The sequence below is a fragment of the Corvus hawaiiensis genome, chromosome 1, assembly GCF_020740725.1.
Source record: "Corvus hawaiiensis isolate bCorHaw1 chromosome 1, bCorHaw1.pri.cur, whole genome shotgun sequence".
NCBI lineage: Eukaryota > Metazoa > Chordata > Aves > Passeriformes > Corvidae > Corvus > Corvus hawaiiensis.
The window spans coordinates 68,675,368-68,698,173 of NC_063213.1; the positions used below are offsets into that span (position 1 = coordinate 68,675,368).

Here is a 22,806-nt window from a genome sequence, read left to right on the forward strand (position 1 = left end):
AATCAATAGCAATAGTCCAGCAACCCAAAGTCCAGACAACAGAACTTAGCAGCAAAGGCACTGCCAAATGCTAGTATGTCTTTATTGGCTTCCAGACTGGAGTTGGCTTGCAACTAACAGTGAGTGCACAGCCTAAGGTAACACACCACTGTTAAATACAGACACCCATATTTGGGTCAACAAATATCCTCCTCTCCACTGCTCTTCATAGGATGGCCAAGCTACAGGTACGTTAACAGTGCCACAAGCCTTTGGAATCTGCATCCATATATTTCATAAAAGAACTATTAACACTGCACCAACAGAAGCACGGTGTTTTCTTCACACATTCAATCCAGCGCTTATTCTTGTCACTTTACTGTCACTTCTCCCTCTGAGAGGAATATTTAACATTCAGGTGGGTACCCAAATAGTGTTTTGCAGCCAAAACTCAAAGAGAAAAAAATTTAAAAGTAAAATTTAGGTTCAGTTAGGAGAGGAGAGGGGAAAGAAGGATGTGAACACTTTATCAACTGTTTTAATTCCAAAGTTTTGGGGCTTTTTTCCTCATGCACTGCTTCCCCTTGTGCTGACTCAGAAAAATGCTCGGATTATTACAATCTTTTTGACACTGAATTATCTTAAGTAATTCTATTCTCACAACCACACTGAGATAATTTTCAGTACTTGGGGCATTGCACTGTTCCTATCCAGTTCCATGTATGCAAAGGGAAATGAAAAACACATATTGGGGCAGGAGGGGGAGATGATGAAAAATAAAGAATTATTCCTCTTGGCCGATCATGACTTGAACATCATCTAGGGATGAAATACCCTCATTGAAAAGGTCAGAAGAATCCCCTCAATGCTTCAGGTTTGGGTACCAGGGAGTTCACCATCTCACCCTTGAGTTCTGTGCACTCAGAACACTCCCTCTCCTGTTGGCAGGCCTCTTACCTCATTTCCATTCCAAACTGATCTCTTCTGCCAGTGAGCAAACATGGGTTTGATTTGTACATTGATCCAAGCAATCACCACGTGCACACACTCTACCATGCTCCTTGACCCCACACCCACATGCACAAAATGCTTAACGATGCTCTCGCCCAGGACTGTGACACGGCTCACAAGCACTGCCACGTGCGGAGCGCTCACTCGTAACTTCAAGTGTGCCAACAGCACACACTTACTGAGGTTGTAACTGCACAAGGCAGCTCAGTTCTTGTTAACCACACTTAAGCTGGTCTCACTCTGTTTATAATGCAGGCACAGCAAATCAGTCTGATGAATCTTAATTAAATTTAAGTAAATTTTGATTGGTGTAAAATGTAGTGTGCATTTGGCTAATGGACTACCTAGTGTAAGAAGCCCAAAGCAGTAATTTTTTAATGCATCATACCCCTGTGATTTGAAGTCTCAGAGTAAACAAAACAAAGTTTGCTTCAAAAGTGCACCTCAAATCACCTCATACTTTCCTCCTACCAATGTACTCAACTAGTGGTGTTATGTTAATAGAGTCTACATAAATGGTCTCCTAATCACTTGATAAATTGCTTCATAAAGAAGTAACTTCCATAGTTGTCAATTAGTTACATAATCAGCAAGTATTTGCTATCCATCAAACAGCAGCAGCAAATTCAATTGCAAAACACCACACTGTACCAGAGGAACAGGGGAGCAGGGAGAAGATAAGAGAAGAAATTAAATTAATATTATTAGCATTTCATGTCACCTGTACAGACAGTATTTTGATACTGATGTAAAGTCAGTTTTATTCCTGCTGCCCAGCAGAGCTACTCATCCCCTGCTAAAAGTTTATAATACACTCAGCTCCTCTTCTGAGCTGCCAGAAGATATGAGCAGATCAGAACCTAAAACTGATCTTACCACGACAAAAGAAATTTAAAAAAAAACAAATCATCATCACCAAAAACAACCCTGAAAGAAACACTTTTCCTATTGTTTTGGACAATCAAACTATTGCCAGACCAGACCTAATGTCCACTGCTTACTACACATCTTTCCAGCACCAGCATTTGGTGATACATGGTTTTAAACCCTCCCCATTCAAAATACTTTTGGTTGTTATTTCCCTGGAAATTTTACACAGATGACAAAAAAAAAAATTAACTGCAACCAAATCTGGACACGGACCCCAGATGCAGAAAGACATAAAGTGGGTGAAATGACTGGAAGACTGAAAGACACAATGAAAGAAGCAGTTCTGACTGAAATCTCCCATTTGGCTTAATTTCAGCTATGATGTCCAATACTACTGCTGAGGGTGAGGCTGAGATTCTGACTAGAACTTACTGCAAATCTTCTGGTGTGCTGGAGGTACGAGGCCTAGTTTCTCCTGACCTTCACTTAGGACTTTTCTAGCAGTGAATAGGGCATCCACTCTGTCCACATTGCAGTGTGATACCTTTGCACAGAAACAGATGCAGGAAGCAAAATTCACATCCTTTAGTTTCATGCACCTACCCCTGAACAATCTTTTGAAAGCCACATTGTCAGCAGAAAGACGAGGTTCCCTAGGGCACTGAATTACGTATCAAGGCCACCGATATCTTTAGTGCCCACTTACTTCACAGGACCTGCTCATTTCTTTGTGGTTAAGCCCACAGGTCAGAACAGGAGTACAGGTTGTGTTCTGTGGCAACAACAGGACAAGAACCATTACTCTAAAAGATGGTTCAGCTATACTTTACTCTGTCTTTTCATGTTACTGATAATAGAGGACTCTGGAGAAAAACCTTGACAGTATAGACAAGCAGGGATTTTATTTATTTTCAATGGAAACACTTATGCCTTTAAGCCACCTTGTTACGTATGCCACATGTTTTCACTAGGAATTTAAAAGTCAGGAAAGGTCCGACACTTAGACTAGCAATCTGAGCACTAAAAATAACGTTAAGCATTGCAGACCACAGTATTAACATGAGGCAGTAAAACTGAATCTTTACAACATGACTAGGTGCATCTTGAGTCGACTTGAGTTCAAAGTTACAATGAATTCTTTAGAGATTACAAAATAAAGACAAGAAAGAACAGATGACGAGAAAAGAAGAGAGAGGTCTGCAGCAGCTACAGGCAAAATTAAACTGTGGCTAGTTCAATCCATTAAGCAGCATTTGCCACTTTGTGAAATGAGAGACTTGTGAGGGAGCAGGCACAGCAACAGCGCTGTAAGCAAACTACCTTTCCTGTGCTAGAATGGGCACACAGTTGGCTAATTTCAGCAGATTGTCTACTGATAACACACTGTCTCTCCTTCAAGGCTTCAGCAGCATATGGCAAACATTGGTGCTTCTTCTCCCTTAAAAGCCTTAACCTTTCAAAAATTCTGTGCCAGATCTTCTACACCTGCCCTCTCAGGTTCATGTACCAGACCTTCTTCCATTTCCGGTCTGGAAAGTAACATAACATTGAAACACTACAAAAGTGTTGCTTTTGCTTTCTCAAAATAAAATCATGAGCACAATGAGAACCACCAATGAATGTGCACCCAATTTTACCCAATGGCAACATAAATGCACGAGCAAAGCATTACTTGTGTGTCTGCATGTCTGGCTGGCTGGACAGACAGGCAGGACTAGATCTACCCAGTGAGAATACTGGGTGAACAAATATTTATTGAGAATTACTCAGCTGTGATACAGAAGGGGATTCATGGCATGGTGCATCTGGACTCTGCTCGTTTTTTATGAGATAATTGCGCCACGGACTACCTCAAACACGGCATGACTGAAGGATTTGCCTTTTAAATTTAAGAACATGGAACGGACAGGAATTAAATCCGTCATGCCTCTGTGTAGCACACAATGGAGGAAGAATATAAATAAACAGGCAACCAGAATGGTGCAATAAGAGCAGGATTAATCCAAGTGTGATTAATTCAGTGTCAGATTAAAATTGATAGTGCCAGCTGTATCGGGTCCATTCTGCCACATTATTCTCGCCTGTCTTTTTTTTTTTTTTTTGTCCATCTTCTTCCCATTTCCTTGGTGGATAAACCTGCAGGAGAGTTAATTGTCACATACATGGATTTAATCACATTGTCCACACTGTTTGGGGGCCTTGCCTTCAGCGATCCATGACTAATTGTTGTGGTAATTTTTCAATCATTAACAGCACCGCATATGCTGCGGACAAATCCCACGGCACCCAGTAAAGCCCCGGCGGCCAGCGGCGCACACGCCTCCATCAAAGCCCCGCGCCCCGGCCGCCGCCCCCCTCGCCCATCGCCGGCTGCCTCCCGCCCTCGGGGGCGAGCTCGGCGCTGGTACTGCTGCCTTTAAGGAGGCAGCGCTGCCAAAGGGAGGGAGGGGAGGGGTGGGGGGCGAAGAAGGACATTAGAACGCCATCTGGGAGGGCTGGCGGGGCTCTCGCTGTCCGCCCGGCGCCCGCAGCTGCCGCCCCGTTCCCCCCAGAGCCGCCGCGGGTGCGCCGGTGGGACGGGAGCGGCCCCGGGGGAGCCCTAGGGCGGATGGAGGCACGGCTCTAATCACCTCCTCAACCCGGCGAACCCACCCGCCTTTCCCGTCTCCGGTAATTACACGCGTTTCGTAAGGCACAAAAAGGCGAGCCAAAAGCTCCCCTCCTGCTGCAAAGCCAAGTAACAACCAGAACGTAACAAATCGCTGCACCAGCAGCCCTGCAGCAGCAGGAAGGACCAGCGCCACGGCGCCTCGGAGGGAGCCGCGAGGATTATACAAACGTGCCGCTGCCTGTCCAAGCTACATGAACCAAGTGACCCCAGCTCAGGTGGCAAGGAGCTCGTCTGGGGAATGAGGCGGCCGGCATTCCCAGTCACCTTCTGACTTCTTGTTCCCGGAGCAATTTATTCACTGACGGAGGTGTACGACACCCTCCAATGGTGTACGCCTGGGTCCCTGCAAAAAACTGAATTGGGTTTGCAGCTTGGAATGGACCGATTGGACAATGTCATATTCTCCTCTCCCTCACCACCCCGTTTTCAAACACATTAACATATTAAGCTGTTTTATGTGCCTGGGACGTCACACTTATAGATGATGCATATCAGCATCCTCAAAGAAGGCTTGAATGGGGGAAGGAAAAAATCGGATGAGATTCTGCAGCATCTCTGCCTTGAAGAGACCACTTTAAAACAAGGTGGCATTTCAGCAGTCACCCAGGTGGCTTTAGAAAACGCTGATAGAACACTTCATTATTGAAAGCTATGATAGTAGCAATAGTGACTATCGAAATATAAATGCAGGCAAAGGAGGGGGAGAAAAAAAAATGAGAAAAATAAGAATTAAGAGCAAAACAAGGCAGGATTACACAAAGGCAGGAGCCTCTTTGCTCCCTCTGAGTGGAGGAGAGAGAATCCCCAGCTACACAGGGGAGTAAACAACAGCATCCTAGACTTCGCTTCTCAATCAAGCCATAAAGAAGCAAAGGGAGGGAAAAATCCCGTCCTTGCCACAAGTTTCTGACAGTCACAGCACCGGCACTCTTATGCAATCGTTACATAAGTTGTGACAGGACCGGCGCCTTCCCCACTCCCTGCCCAGGCGCAGGGCAGGCAGGGCACCCCTGCCTCCCCACCACTGCATCACGCTCTCATCTGCTCACCCCGGGGCTGCTGATGCAGGGTGATGCACAAATACAGAATAATCCTCTGCACTTTTTATTCTTTTTGACATCTTTCTCCCACCATCCATGAGTTGCTTTCTGCAAGGGTGGGGGAGCACTTCGTGGCACACAACAGATATAACCTTTCTTGCTTTTTTTCTCCCCGCTCCTTATCCCAGAGAACACTGCCCTCTCAAACCAAAGGAAAGGGTGCCAACATGTAAATAGTTTCTTAAATAATTTCTGCACGTAGCAGCGTTGCTGCTATTACCACACTGCATTGAGTCGGTGTCACTGACAGAAGAACCACATGAAGTTTATGGAACCGCCTATAGCCTACCAGAGATGACAAAAGATCCCAGCAATGGCAGATGGCATGTGAATCACTGCACAGGCAATTAGCAGCTAGCTGACGGATTTTGACGTGCTGGGGAGGACAGAGGGGGTTTTCTCTGCTCCTAGCAGTTCTCACCAGAGGGGATGGAAATAGGCATTAGTCTCACTTTGCCCCCACAGAGTCTTTGCAACCACTCTTGCTGGGTTTGAGGCTGCTGTATTGCTAGGTACTTATAAGCACCCAGTGTAGAAAGATTTGCAGCAGCAATAAAAATGCTGTATTTTTACCTTGATGAGATCAAGTCACAGCTGCTGCAAAGCAGAGTGTTTTAGGGAGAGTAAAAAAAAAATAAAAAACACAAAAAACCCACCTATGCAGCAAAGGACCACAGCCACCAAGCCAAGTGCTGGGAAAACATTACAGTGCTGTAAACAGTGATTGAAAATGCATCAAAAACATCAAATGCTTCTAAGATACAATAACAAATGTATTCTGGAACTGTTCAAGTTGGATACCTCTCAAAATGAATTTTTATGGTAGACAGCAGTCCTAAATTTTGATCAGAGAGCTAATGCAGAACCCTTCGGCATGAGCCTAGTCAGCATATATCTTTATCTTCATGTCAGTAAAAAGAATAATATAAAAATATACCAGTAAAATAATGCCCAGCAAAGGTCTCCTCTGTGTGGCTGCAGTGCAGACCTTGGATAACACTGAAGCAGGGACATTATTCTGAGCAGTCTGACTGACAGCGCTGTGAGCAGTAACAGTCAGAAGGCCACTACCTTAAAAACCCAAGGTGACAACTTACATTAGTTTTTCTAACATTTTTTGGTTTGCTTGCTCATTAGTTGTCAGGTCAGTGCTACTTTTTGAGAGCTCTGCAGTGGAGGTTCTTTCTGTAGTTTTTACTCATGCTAAGGAACAGTAATCCCTTTTGGGGGGCTCCTTGCACTGATGCAATTAATAGCATTAAAAAAAACCCCGCCAGCCTCACAGCACAAATGCTCTGCCTCTGGAAGCACAGCATCTAAGTAACCTGTTCTGCTGGAGGAAAAGCTTTACCAGCCATCATCGATACCTAGACTAAGCAAGGTTGTCCACTTAAGAAGGGCAGCATACCAGCCTGTATTTTTCCATCCCAAACTGGGCATGCTGGTAGGGATTCAGAAGAGGCCAGATGATGGTACCTTGCAAAAAGACAAGATGCTGACAGTAAGACTTTCATCAGCATCTTGCTTCCACATCAGATAGCTCTTCCTATGACCTCCTCAGTTTTGCATTTCCCAGGAGCCAGAAGCTGTGTCTATTTTCTGAAACCTGTGCTTCCAACATTGTTCCAGGCCTACAGCACACCATTCAGCATCTGCTTACAACTACCACTGGCATCCATGCCATGGGTTGCCCACTCCTCACTAAAATCCAAGGCTGGGCCACTCAAGTTCTACCAGCTAGAGATCTACTGACTACATTCACTGACTTCCCAGGCTGCTTTGCCCTTGCTTACTGACTTCCATTGCTAGGTATGACAGCATTTTGCAACTCCTGATCAAGCCTGAAGCAACAGTGAAAAGTCAATAGGTTATTATCCCCATTTCATACACACGTAAATTGAAGAAGACTGTGAATGCAACAGAAATGTTAAGTTCAAGTAAATGCTACTCAATGGTTTTAATACAGGTACCTGTCTTCCATGCAGTTAACTATGCAAGTTTTGTAAAGAAAGCAAACACCAAATCAAATTAATCACTTTTCAGCTGTAAGCATGCCTGTGCTCTAATCTTATTCAGTGCAGAAAAAGTGCTACATACTTTATGTATATGATTACTAATCACCAGGACAGAGACAAATGGTATAGCAGTATATGAAATTGCATACCATTCTGCAGATGGAACCAAGACTACAAATATATTTAGAATGTTTGAGAATTGATTTGAAGAGCTAGTAATTTTATCATATATCAGAACCTTCTACAACAGGAACAGATCTGAGGATCTGGCTGTTTTGGCATTTTGTCAGCTACTGAGACCAGAAGCTGTAATTATGCAATATGGCTACAGGTGATGTTTCAGCAGCTATAATTCACATAGTCAATGATCATCTTGACACACAAGGAACGATACCCCATATACATCTTAATCTTTCCTAGTTTGACAGCAGTTAATCATATGAACTATAATGTAACACATGGAATTTGAGTGCCATTGAATTCCACATAAATTGTTAACATGCAGCTTCGGAGGATTTTTCAAACCTTTTCTAATGCATCAGTGCAAATGCACCAAGCCAATCACATGTTACAGGAAAGGAAAACAAGGCCTATATGTTGTCATATTAAAAAAAAGTCTTATGAATCTCAGGGAGTTCTCACATAACATTGGAACATACTGTAGTGAATGTTTGTTTTGCTTCCTCCAGCTTAGAGCTTCTCAAATTAAAAAAAAAAAGGAAAAAAAAGAAAAAAAAAGAAAAAAAAAGAAAAAAAAAGAAAAAATCAAGGACTAGCAAGCTTTCTGAGCCAGAGATCAATGTTCAGAATTAATTGAAATGCTCAGAAAGGGATGCTGTAATGAAAAAGCACCAAAAAAAAAGAAACACATGATGCAAAGACTTACCTTCCAAGTGGAAGGTGATAAGGTAGCAGTAATGCTGCCCTTACTGAGGACAAACAACTGAGGAGGGCCAGCCTCTCTCTGAATGGATTGTAAGGTGACATGGGACAAGTCACTAAATTGAGCTGTGTCACACTTTCCCCTTCTGTAAAATGTGCCTGATAATATAGCTTTTATAAAACTATTAAGGCATGCTGCTGAGAATTGCTACATAGGAGCACCATTTTTATTACTGTCCAACAGAGGGCATCTAAGCAGGACAACAAAGATTGACCACATTTCTGTTACCGAGAATAGTCAGAAGCAGTGTTCCTCTCCATTATGTTTTCCCCACATGCCTTAAAAAGCAAACAAAACCCCAACAAAACAACCAGCCACCACCAAAATACCAATGAGTTCATCGAACAGAGGTTTCAGATGGATGCACTTCAGCAGCTGAAGAAGACACACTGCTAGTGTATCTATACGTTACAGCTTTCTCAAAGCTACGGCACCTACAGGTATTCCAAATCTGGCTTGGCACTAAAGTATCATATTGTAAGGGTATTTGCATGATGACCAACAGTAAAGTTTGAGGAGTTTTCAGTAAGGTAAGACTCCCCTGCAGGAAGATTGAAGTCTAATAAGGTTAAGGGATAGTGGAAGAGGCATGCAAGGTCTTGGAAAAATATATCCCTTCTAAGCCATTAGACTTCACCGCTTTAGCGTGTGGTTTTTCAGATGACATGTCTGTATGAGAACAAAACCAAAATCCCCTAAATTTAATTTAGAAAAAAACCACCCAAAAAGAAAGATTGCGATTCCTCAAGCATTTTTTCAGTTACAGTCAGTTGCTACTGTGTCTTAAAACTTCAGCTGTCAAGAAACAGGTACTTCCATCTTTCTTATTCCCCACTTTCACCAGTGCTCGATTTCTCATACTTATTCCTAGCACAGCATTTTATTTCAATCCCACCCTTAGTCTCAGAATGACTCCTTCTCATGCTTTTCGCCTCTCCCAGAGCAAAGCTTCAGCTTCCATTTCACACCTGTGCAGACATGGAAAGCATGTCTGTACACTGGATTACCCGAACTAAAATTGTCATTGTACAAGAACAGTTGAGCAAGAAAATCAAAGTCAATGGACCACGTCATAGACCGTCAACAGAGGCCTTCAATCACCTGTCAAACACCTTTACTGTTCAAGGCATAAGCCCAGAACCAGGAGTAAAGCAATGCCTGAAACAAATCCTAGCCCTCAAAATTCAGTGTCTTGCACAAGACTTTCACAGGTACTGGAGAACAGAGCTGATGAGCTCATGCAGGCATCTCCCCTGTTGTCAAACTTCCTTGACACAGTTTCCTCAGCTGTGGTTTGAAAATCTTCTTGGGGTTGTCCTTCAGATGGCAGTATACTTGCTGCAATTACTCTCTTCTTCTATGAAGCCTTTTGGGTGTCTCCAGGGAGCCTGGGAAGGCCCTTCCAGCTCTGTATTGCACAAATGTGTGGAACACATAAAAGAAATTACAGATTCAGTGTCCCTTAGTTCACCTTCCTTCAACTCCACCTGTGAATTGTACCATCACAGAGCTTTTCCCTAACTTAAGGTGTATGCATTTTTCTTCAAGCCCCATGAGAACAGAAATAATGAAAGGGAGATGGGAGTAAAGCAGCAAAAAGGTCACTGTAGGAGAACTCTAGCTTTTCAAATTTGAGCCTTTCAAGGAAAGAGTTGCTGATTTTCTCTTCCTGCAGAGTATCATAAGGCAGCAAGAAGGTCATTGTAGGGGAACACTAGCTTTTCCAAAATTGAGCCTTTCAAGGAAAGAATTAATGATTTTCTCTCACTGCTGAGTATCACACCTGCAGGTGTTGTAGAAAGAAGACAGGAGGCTGTCTGTTGAAAGTAAGTGAACTTATGCTTTTTTTTATGATTGCAACTGTGTTTCTACCTCTAATAATTATCACATTAATTTAATCTACAAAAACAATGCCATCATGATCTCAAGCTCTGGGCATGCCTGTTGTAAAGTGGCTGCTGTTCCTTCCCTTCCTCTGAAAAACCCAACGGTCACTTTAATTAAGAACACCAGAATGGGACAGGCCATTTTTTTAATCTAATTTTTTATCTAAAAAAAAAGATTTTTTTATCTAATTATTGATCCATGAAGAAGAGGCAAGAATGTGAGAGCATTTTCTGTCCAACATCAGAGCAGTCACAGAGGTCTATAGGAAATGACCGGTTGTACTACTGCAAGTGCTCCTACACTTGGTGTAAGATGATCCCAATTTCCATCTATCTCATCTTCTAATTGCACTCCCTCTTGTTTTTAAATAATATTTCCTTCAAACTATCTGGTGAAAACTCCAGGGCAACACCAGTGTTTATGAAAGTTGTATAACATAACAATTACTTTTTAAAAATCAGCCATCAGTCATGTGAATATCCACTGATGATCTTGCACACTTCCCTACTCTCCCCTCTCCTGTTTCTAAGAGTTAGTGCTTCTGTGACAGCCACAAAGATGACAAATACAGAACTACTGATGGGGCACCACAAAAATTACTCTATTTTCTATTCACTGAATTACAGTCATACATATCAAGTGTTTCTTTCTCTCCACCCCAGGATATACAGGCTTGCTTCTACTAAGATCATTCTGTATTGACTAACTGCATAGAAACAGAAACAGCACAAATTATGCTTTTTTTGAGCTAGAAACCAGACTGCTCAGCATCACATGCTGCCAAAACAAAAGAGCAGCTTGTTCCTTGTCCCACTAGGACAGCAGCTCATAGGGTCACATTTAAAGCAATGCAAATAGTCACCAGTGCATCACTCTCATCACCTGGATAGTATTATAAAACCACATATATGGCACAGAACAACCTAGGGTATCTACTTAGGATGCTACAACGTTTTTCTAATGTTTGCTTACAGCTCCTCCAATCAGCCATATGCAGAATATAGCAAGTGCTTATGCACAGTCTGCTCCACTTCACTAGTGATGTGTGAAAGCTGAGATCAGTGTAGCCACAGTGACTTTTGTTTAAAACTAGTGTACAATTAAGTGCATCTTCAGATGGCTTAAGTGGGCTCCAGCTTCTTGTTCTGGAGTGGCTCTAGTAAATTCCCATTTCTTTGTTTCTATGGCTCATATGCCTATGATATGCAACACCTGTTATTACACCTCCTCTGAACATGACCAGAACTTCAGGCTGTGAGGAACCAGACAAGTAAGTAAATAACCATGAGAGGGGCACAGGACAATCTTGCAAGCAGAGAACCCTAGAGAAAATAAACTCTCCTGTATAACATGAACTGCCACCTCTTATGAAATAAATAAATATAGCAGCAGCAAGTGGCAATACAGGTAGTGTACAGTTTTCCTTTCTAAGGTCACCAGCTTTTATTCAGTAAGACTATAAAGCAATTTAGCACTTGGAAAAGTGAGTAATTCTGCTCCTGTCTTGATTGTGATATGGTGGGTTCTAACACAGTAGCAGAGATATCCTGGCAATTACAGTTTTTGCTGTGCACCATGCAGTAGTATTGTATTAAGACTATATTTCCCCAAGATGAAAAAAGGAGTCCCAGTCAGGAGTTTATCTTTGACTGTCACTTTTGAAACATGCTCAGCAAGTCTGAACTAATATGAGAAAAGGATTCTCCTCATTGTACTTTTTCTTTTGGAATAATTCATTAGCTAAATACTTTTTAACCAGTACAGGCAAAGCCCTAGCTGGAGTCTCTTGCCTTATTTAAATAGATCCTACTAACTTTTCTTCTGTTATAATCCCCACTGCTATTTTATGTCAATCAGTGTTCTAAAAGAAACTCAGTAAATCTACTTTTTAAAAAAAAAAAAAAAAAAAAAAAAACAGAAAAAGCTCTGAATTACCATGTTGGTGACAATCTCTGTCATTAGAATAAAGAAGACTTGTACTTTTGAATGAGCGACTCAAACTTCAGGGCTGAAAACCACATTATTTTGTTACTTTTTCCTGTCTCCCCACAATTTTAAGATAAAGTAGAAATAAAAGTCATTGCAGGGTGAGGAGTTGAACAGCTCTAAAACTGCAGCCACCAGTTTATGGGTTTTTTACAGGATCTCTTTTTTTTACTTATTTTTTTTTCTTGATAAAGCCAACATTTTCACCCAGAGAATATAGAACTTTCCTGGATTTTCAAATACTCAGCTAAAGTTTTTAAATAAACCCCATGACCTCAAAAGCAAGGAAACAAACAAGCACTTTCCCCCACCACTTTCCATTTGGCCAATAAAGAAAATAGGCACAAGATGACTTCCATGATTACCTATAAAATTCCATTCGTTGTTACACACGAAAGTTTCCTCGGACTCTGCCATGGTATTTAGGATCAAACTTACTACTGATGCTCACTGCATAGTCATCAGAATACATAATTTATGACATCCATTCTGTTCAGGAAGAAAGATATATTGCTTTATTATCTATTAGTAATCTGTGAAGTTATTTACATGGGGGAAAAGTGTTAATAAAGGCTGGCATTTTTTCCCTGATTCATTTCATGTACACCAGCAAATCTTGCCCCAAACTAGCTGGTACACTGCCAGGAACAGGCTGTCTTCTCTCTGTAGATTGTGCTGCAGTTGCCTTCCAGCAGCATGGAAGTGTCAAACTTGATCTAGATTCTTTCCCTCCTTCTGGAAAAAATGTTTATCCTTCACAGCATTATCACCTCCTTCTGAATACCTTTTTATTCACGTGCTGTAGGTTTTATCCTCTCTACTGCTTGTAGACACTGCCTGTTTATGAATGCTGAACAGGAGGGTAAATCTGGGTGCCTGAAGATGAAGCTCAAGCAAAACTAAAGCTAAGGTAGTCTTTGTAATACAAGTGGAAATGGCACCAGTGGGGCTGACATATATTTCTACAAAGCTAGAGTTTACAACACCATGCAAGGTTCTTCTGTTGTCAGGCAGTAATGACAGAGAAGCAGTGGCCCAACCCTGGCTCTTGAGCTGTTCTGTGTTTGCTCACATGCAATTCAAACAGTGGTGCCCAGCCAAGGCTCGCCCGCGTGGTCAGCAGTGGATCAGTATGCACTGGCACACGGACAGCTGCGCAATCCAATCTTCTCAGACTCCAGCCGGAATGAGCCATGAGTGGCTGGTGCCACTGGCTCAGCCTGGACAGCTGCCACAGCCTGGCTGTCATCACTAGAAAGCTGCCACTCTCTCTCAACTATACGACACGCTTGGGTTTTCCCTTCCCCACCCCTTGTCCTCTAAAGACATGTGCCTCATAACTCATCACTCTGATAAATGGCATGGAGTTCAGAAGGCTGACCACCCACACACACTGCCACTGGTTTGCTATTTTCTTAGCACACCTGCAGAGCAGAGAGAGGGAAGAGGTGCACGTTCAGCTCCAGCAGGAGACCTGCATTCACCTGTTCCTCTCACCAACTACCAACCTCAAAGATAAGAAATGAGGCACAACAGAAACATCCTAACCAAAGCTTCCCCCTCCAGAAATGAGAAATCAAGTTTGCATTTGCAATCTGGAGAAGAAAAATACTTCCAAAAATGCTTGATCTAATCTCAGCTGAACTGAATCAGTCTCAACTGAGCTTTGTGTATCAGAGCCAGAAACAGTTAGAGACATGCCTGTAAAATCTCTTCTCCAGCCTCAGCTGGGTAGTCCTGATAAATGTCCTGGGAACAGCAAAAATGAATATTGCAACACAACAAAAACACCCAGAGGGTATCCTAGCCTGATGAGGAATTACATTAGGCTCATTGAACCAACCGCTGGCTGATTAAGAACATTCAGCATTCACCATATAACAGTGTAGTAATTCAATAGTATTATTTAGATGTATTTTCATTTGCATAAATAAAGCCAAGGGAAACACCATTTCTGTGCCATAAATTGTTGCTATTCAAGGTTTCTGAGAGTAGGACTTTCTTTTACTTGGGAGCTGCTTAATAAACTACATTTATCATTATTTAGCCTTCTCTTGTGTGTGGTGCTCTAGTCCTCCTGCAGGATCCCAAGGAGACAAATCATAGTGAATTACTAAACCTTTAATTTACTTTTGATTAAAAAAAACTTAAGGGAAGGAGAAGCAATACATACACATGGGCAAACTGCTTCAAAGGCAACAGAAACTTTGGAAGGTGCAACTGCCTATCTCTTTTTTTTCTTTTCTAGATTTCAAATGGACTAAAAGAGGCCTCACATATGTTGAAGGGAGCTTTCATTCACTTAATGGAAAGATGTGCTGGTCAGTCAAATTAATACTCTTGCTGATTTCAAAGTTTGTGTTAGACTGAGTTAACCCTTTGTCACATACATTTCTGTGCAGGAGAAAATGAAGCATGAAGACAAAGTAGTTTCTTAAATTATGAAGATAAGGAACTTATATTCCAACTAAAAATGTGATCCTGCACCATGAAAGGGAAATTACCCTCTAAATCTATTGACATTATTACTCTTAACATTAAGCTACAAAAATCATATAAACCCACAAATTCAAATGGCCATCCAAGTTTTATAATAACTACTTACTTCCAATAATCAATCCTATACTTTTTCTTCTACAAGACACCCCTGTGAATAAATAACACATTTCCCAGGATAAAGTATAAGAGAATTGTCATAAAATGGAATACTGGATTTGTTCAATATATACAAACACTACAGATTGGAAGCAAGCTTATATTAATTCTTTTGAAGAATCCCAACTTTAACACAGATAATGAATCTGTCAAAGGTAATAATATCAGAGAAAGCAACATTTCAAAAATTTTATGGGTTCCTTCTGTACGAAAAACTTGATGAAAAAACAGCTTTAAAAATAGAGTTGTAAATGAAGTAGAAGACAACAGGCAAATTATCTTGACAAGGAAAAGGGAAGGGCAGAGGAAAGATTTAACTTTATAACACAACACACACATCAGACCTGGTGGTGTAGCCAGAGATAACGGAACAGGAGACACAAACAGCAAATAAAACGGTGTGCCCTTTGATTGACAGGAGCATCACCTCTGTATAACTCATTTCTGTGTTTTGAATTACTTATCAAGGCAAGACTTGGACTTCCTTCCAGTCAGTTCAAAAGAAACCAAAATAAAATCAAACCCAAAAAGCAATCTTCATACAAACACAAAAAATAAACTTTCTTCAATTTCTTGAGTAGAAATGAGTTAGAAGAAACAGCTTTTCTATATAAGAGTCATCCCAATTTTAAAATATGTGCTCTTTTGAAACTTGAACCTCTGAAGTCCTAAGAGTCCAGATCTAATCCTGCCAAAATTTAAATCACAAGCTACAGCTCAGCTCATGTGGAATAGTACTGTATCTATTCCTTTTGCAGGACTGGGGTGCTTAACAAACCATCAGTTACATTTGTAATCACAAAGGAGGGTGACACTAATTGTTAGTCTGAAGATGCCAAGAAAGTCACCAGTATTTCTGCGGTCACTTGCTATGGATGATTCCTTTACAGTCAAGAGATGTGGTAGTCAACTAAGAACACCTAATTGCCACTCCACACGCCACAACTTACATGACTGGGCCTTTATATGAACTATTTAAGTTAAAAGTCATGTACATGTTTTGCTGGTAGCCACCCAGGTGACTACAATCACAGCTCCTCTCCTCATACAGACAGGGTAGATCACCACAGATTTTCAGGGAAAATCAGGTCCTCTGCCTTATTACTTATTCCCTTTTAAACTGATCAGCATTGTCTCAGGTACACACATCTCTGGATGTGCCATATCCATACATTTGTGGGTATCTGTATGATATCTGAAGAACAGAAATAAAAATTCAATCACATCTTTCTCCAAAAGCCAACAACTCCACACCAGCTCCAAGTTTGACTGAGCAATGCAAAATTTCAGTGGCTTCCAGCTCAACAGAAGGTCTCTCAACATAGCCAGATGTGACAATCAGTTTTTTTGATTTACACTGGAGGGGAGGAGGTGGGGTAGAGAACCACACACCAAAATTAAAACAGGCCAAATATGTCTGACTCTGTATTTAATTGGTCATCAATTTGTTTTATTTGTCTCATTCTGTATTAATTTTTACACATATACACAGGTATGTATGTATTTATGTGCAAATGTAAATCACGAGGATTGATGGAGACAAACATGACCCAGGAGCTGAGATACAAAGCTTGGATTCAACTTCAGTTTCTTCAATAGGCAACCCTTGGGAAGTCAGTAAAACCCAGATGCTTTCTAATTTCCCATTAATTTTATTTCATCTGAGACATTGTATCTTCATGAGATATTAATTTTACCTTCAGGTACCTGCCTAAATTGGGAGACTCTCCTCCCCCTGCAGTCAGACATAGAAAGAGGCCACTCAGCAGCTGGATCCAAAAAGCTCCATACACTCAAAACAGACTGGAAGATTTTCGTTCTCTATTGAGTTTAAAAAGCCTGTAGGAAAGCTCACTTTAACTAAGGCACTCTTTGTCTGCAGTGGGCATGTGTGTCAGCCTCCAGTGTACTTCAGTTCCAGCCCACAAGTGAGGAATGAGGACACTTCGCTATCTCAGAGCGGTCTCAGGAGAGTAAGCACAGGAAGGGCTGGGAGAGTCAAAATACTACAGTAGTGTGGTTGTACAGGAGACAGGCAGTGACCTACCACGACCCCTGAGAGATTTGGGATGCGGAGCTGTGAAGCTTACATAGATTAAATCGCTTTGGGTGCTCCTGTGGGAAGAACCAGCCCATCCAACAGTTCTACCTCACGTTCTTGGGAGGCCCCAGATGCTCGATACACCAATACCTCTGTAACTTTCATTTCACCTTGAAGGGTTTCAGACATGTATTTTAAATGCATTATATTTACCCTTCTACACTACATCCATACAGACACATACAGCATTAACTATTTCAAGGTCTCCACAGCGAGCTGTTAGCCGAGACAGAACATGGGCCCGCACGCGATCGAAGCCACATGCACCATCTGCTCAAACATTTTAATGCAATTTACCAGGCAAGAGCTGAGCAGGAAAAAAAACCCGATAGATGAAAGATATTAGATTTCCCCTTCTCCAAAATGCCTCCTGCTGCTTGATATATGAACCTCACCCACCCATAACTGATATTTGATTTAAAAACATATTCATAAATTTAAAAATAAAAGTACCACACCTGCAAGGTAACATTGACATAATTCTTCTGTTAACTACTAACCTGCTGCCCATGGAGAACTGTCCAAACTGATAATCCTATTGCCAAAACCAAATAGGAGTGGACAAGTTAAGAACTTAAAAGTTGTTACTTCCACTCAAATAGCAATTTCAATGAACTTCAATAAATGAGTAAAGAATGAGAAAGATTTATTTACTGCAGCATTGAAGTCAAACAAGTTCTACATGTTAAGACTTGTATTTGGCTGAAGGTGGCAGCCCTGGGCCTAGTACTATTTGAATTTTGGGAATAAGTCCTGCAAATGATCTGTAAAAGGGATTCCAAATGGCAAAGGCTTACACTTCAAGAATCAGGATTTGAAGAACTTAGGACAAACTTCTTCTGTCATGTTCAACAGTATTCATAAAGATGTTTAGAGGGGGTTAGCAATTTTTCTATTATTAGAAATACTCACAGAATTAACAAGAAATTAGGACAACTACCTTTGCTATAAATTCAGTTGCTATAAATTCAATTTCCTCTTCCAAACCCCCACACCATTCCCTATTCCTTTTAAGCTGACAATAAAAAATAAATTAAAAAAAAACCCCATAAATAAATAAAATCAGTCTCATAAGACTGTAAACGTCACTGTTAATTTCTGATGTGAAAGGTAGAAAAATCTGCATACAGCAGGAATGTTCTACCAATTCGTCTCACTGATAGCCCAAATACAGCAGCCTTTGTGATTCATAATTTTAGGAAATGAGACCTCAACCTGAGCTGCCCCCCAGAGCTGAATGTCTGACTGTGTGCCAGGATGCTTCAACCATCAGCTAACAATCAAAAGCCATCATCTGGAGCAGTCATCATACCAAAACCTCCCCTTCTTTTTTCAACTCAAGGCTCATTAAAGGTCAACACAGCAAAATGAGTACTAAGAATTAACAGAAAAGGAAAAAAGAAGCCTGGAGAAGATGCAAGCAGGAGTGATCATGACTCAGAACATATGGTATAAGCTCCCACATAGGGAGTGACTGTCTGACCAGCACTCTTTGGCTTGGAAAGAAGTCAATGACAAAAGTTACAACTGAGATCTAAACAAATACCAAGTGGCTTAAACAAGGAAAACGAAAGAGAGGCTCACTAACTCTTCTCGCATGACAGAAGAGCTCTGACTGTATCTCTAAGTTGTTGGTCAGAACAAAAAATAAGTGATTCCTCACACAAGTTAGGCAATTTAAGACATTGTAGAGAGTAAAGGTTTACTGAGACTCAAACATTTCAACAAATGAACGGAAGAAAATTCCACAATGACTACTGAAAACAAATGTGCAATTTTCAGCTCAGGAAACATGCAGCTGCAGGAGCATATCAGGGAAGGATCAGTATAACCATGCCTGTCCTATTCATCTGTAGGCACTGGACTGGGATGTCATCATGATACAGCGATGCCCTGGACTTTAGGTTGGATCTGCTGTGCCACCCTTACATTATTTTATTGTATACCTCAGGACTTAAAAACATCATGAAAAGTCTTACAAAAAAAATTACAGAGTTCTCTTCTTTTTGTTGTTTGTTTGTTTGTGAGTAGGGGTTTGTTTGGGGTGGGGGGGAGTGTTTATTTGGGTTTGGTTTTATTTTTAAATGATTTGGTTTATAGTCTCATAGTTTCGAAGTAAACTTTAGTTCAATTTACTTGCTTCCGTCCCCAGCTAACATATTCTGCAACACTGAGCACTGAGAACATTGCCATTGATTTCCATCAGCAAAGGATCACACCCTAACTGCTTCCAATTTCACAGTTACTAAGCAACACCAAGTGATCACAGCCTCTGAGTAAGCAACGTCCTGTATTCAAAAGTTTGAATTGTAGAACTCCATACAGACTTGGAACTTCAGCACCTACCAATGAACACCAGCTTTGCAAATCTCAGATAACAAACTCCTGAAGTACAGAAATACATACCTTGGATGCCGTTAATTGAAATTAGCTCTTCTGAACCACAAAATTTCCTTGTATCCTCATCATGGACCTAAAACTGAGAGTACTTCCTACTCTACTGCAAAGTTTCTATATTTTTCCCAGTATTAACCAGAACAAAACCCCTTTTCTTTATATCAAAATTCATACATATCACTCCTATTAAAGTTATGTATTCAGGTATAAAGATGAAAAAGAAAACACACAAAAATGGTAAGTTAAACAGTACAATAAATTAGATTTTATACTTCTTACTGAACACTGATTACCAAATGATCTTCTTGTTCACATTATACCAAATACTTGTTCCAGTTTAACACCATCAGCCTTAGGGGAACATGTAACATCATCCCTTACAATTCAGTGCATCTTCAGAGTACTGTATATTTTTTTAATGATTACATAAAAACACTGTAATAGGGTTTATGTTTTTCTTTTAAAATAGTATCACTGTTAGAAATACTATCACTGTCAGAAAATAGAAAATAACACCATATTATTCTTTTTTGTTGTTGTTGTAGGAGACTTTCCTGAATGCAAGCAGCTCTTAAAAAAAACCCCAATAGATAAATTTGCTTTAATGAAGATGGTACTTGCAGCCTTTAATAAATTGTACGTGCTCATCTACACACTAAGACAACAGAAACCTTGCTTGCTGCTAACATGGAAAATCTGAGTGGTCCAGAAGACTGGATCCATTACCCAGTGAATGACTAAGAATGAGGCTGGCTGTCCTCGCTTAGAAAATCCTGATCTGGTCTAACATTTAAAAAATGTGAAATTTCAAGGGTGAGAAAGTGCTATGGAAGCCCACGCATGAGAAAGCTGCAAAAAAAAAAAAGTGCTGCAGAAACCTCTGGTGTTTCATGTACATCCATTCACACACACACACAAATGTATACAGTAATTGTTTTGAGACACAGTTTAGCTCTTTTCTCACCCATTAGAGGAACCTAATCATAAGACTTGAGCAACATAAAAGCTTTTGAAGCAGAAAGACTAGACACTGGTGTGTTACATCTAATGGAAACCATATTACACAGCAGTCTTTCACTTCTGAGACTGATTAGAAGCTGTATTGTATTTACCACACTATGAAGACAATAACCTGAGACAGAACATTAGCATAAATCATTAATTCATTGTGGGTGAATTCTAGAAGAGGATATCTTTCTAAAGGGAAAATGATCACATTAAAATACAGGCAAACTTTGAGGAAAACAAACTGTGCCAAGTAAATGGTGCCAAAATTAAGTAATTCATAGTTATCATACTTGGTCTTCAATAGGAAGAATTTAGAGCACATGAAAATACAACAACAGCTTAACAAACCAATGGGAAAAAAGTCAACTGAGTATTACCTTGGCTATCTGAAAGCCCACTTGCTGGAATTAAACAGATCATATTCCAAAAGGCTCACATAGCTAATAAATAGTACTGGAAGACAGTGAACAACAGAGGACTGAGCACAAGTAGACTGTCCTGTGCTTACGAAGAATTGCCTATTCGCAGCAAATGAAAAAGCAAGCATGCAAAATTCTCCTATAAAAATAATTAGAAAAAATCCACCAATTTCTCCTCTCCTTTAATACTTACATGTAAGTTTTAGAAAGCAAAATTGTCAAGTGACATTGCTCTGCAATAATTTCAATTAAAATAAATGATGTTGCTTTTAATGCAATTTACAACCTCATAAATAACCAACCTGAGGAGAAAAGAAACAAAACAAAAGAAAAAAGCTACCTACCATTTACCCAGCAACCAAATACCAATATGAAAGATATCACATTCCCCTTTCTATGTTTTAGATATAGAGGAGCATTTTGATATTCCAAATATTAGGGGATGTTAGTTGCTACTGATACTTTTAACTCATTACTAAGAATGCACTTGACATCTCTTGGGAAAGAAAAAAACCCCGCATGCCCTAATTTGCAGGTTCTCTTTTAAAGCTGGCATCTGTCTGTCTCCTTACTGCACAAAATAAAAGGCAAGCTTTCTGTTTGCAGGCTCCAGGTCACTTGCTCAGTTGCTACCCTCAAATCACAGCACGCAAGGGCTGCATTCCACCTGAGGAGTATTTGTGGCGGCTGCCACGCAGAGATGTCTGTGCTCACCGGGGTAGAAGGGGGCATTCCAGACTGTGAAGCTGATTGTGCTGAAGTGTTTGCTAACAGAGATGTCAATGAAGTAAAGGAGTTTCAGTACCTGAGTTAACAAGCTGCTGCTCCATGACCCCACAGCCCAGGACCTCCAACCATTCTCCTTGGAAGTTGATCTCCATCTCAAAGGAAGGGTGAGTAAATGGGAAGTAGCAATCTACCCATCTGACTTGCAGTCCTGTATCAGTGTTTAAAAAATAAATAAATATGAAAGGGTGTATGCTTAAAAGGCCATCCCTCCAACCATCTGTAAAACTTGCCCTTCAACTAATGACATGAATTACAGCAATCCAGAGAAAATAAATAGCAAACAAACTAATTTACAACACTTGTGCGAGGCGATAAATCTTAAAACCTGTGAAAAAAAATGACCATGTCTTTTCTAATATGAAAAATGCTTTGTGCAATTCAAGCACCCTTTGAAACCAAATCAATCATTTGTCAAACTCTAGCAACCACCTGGCATCGAACAAAAATGAGCCAAGATAATGGGAAAGTCAGTAATTTTGTTATTTTTTGCACCAGGAAATGACTGCTTCTCACAGGAAAAGCTAGCTAAGTCTTTAATTTTTACTTAGTATTTTATGGATTGCCTAGGCAAGTAATTTTTTTTCATCAGAACTTAATTAAAATACAGAGCTATTCTCTCTGTATATGTTTAAATATGAAAGTTTAAAATAGATATTAATATACACAAATAGAAATATATTTTCCAAGTTGTACATTATTAAGTTATGCAACACATGCACAGAGCATTCTGGAGCCGGTAGATAAGTGTAAGAGAAAAGCCTCACTTGGTAAGTCCCCACCATCCTCTCCAGCTCAGCACTTCTGCAAATACCACTGTGCAAAACAAGGAAAGTCCTGGCATCTCAGAGCAGTGGAGCCAGAAGAGAGCAAGGTCTTCAGTGCTAAGAAAAGCAGAGTTGTTGTCCAAGCCCTCATTATATTTGATGAGCTTTAGTTCTTCTAATGATTTACAGCACCTTTGTTTCACTAAACAAT

General features: G+C 40.6%; 1 protein-coding gene across 2 annotated transcripts in view; it reads right to left on the minus strand.

Moving 5' to 3' along the window:
- Positions 1-22,806, minus strand: part of FARS2 (phenylalanyl-tRNA synthetase 2, mitochondrial) — a 233,900-nt gene that overhangs the window by 140,615 nt on the left and 70,479 nt on the right. For both annotated transcript variants that reach the window (XM_048309888.1, XM_048309880.1), the window contains one exon: positions 21,848-21,979. In XM_048309888.1, the coding sequence (XP_048165845.1) occupies positions 21,848-21,979 (132 nt within the window). The remainder of the gene's footprint in view (positions 1-21,847; positions 21,980-22,806) is intronic.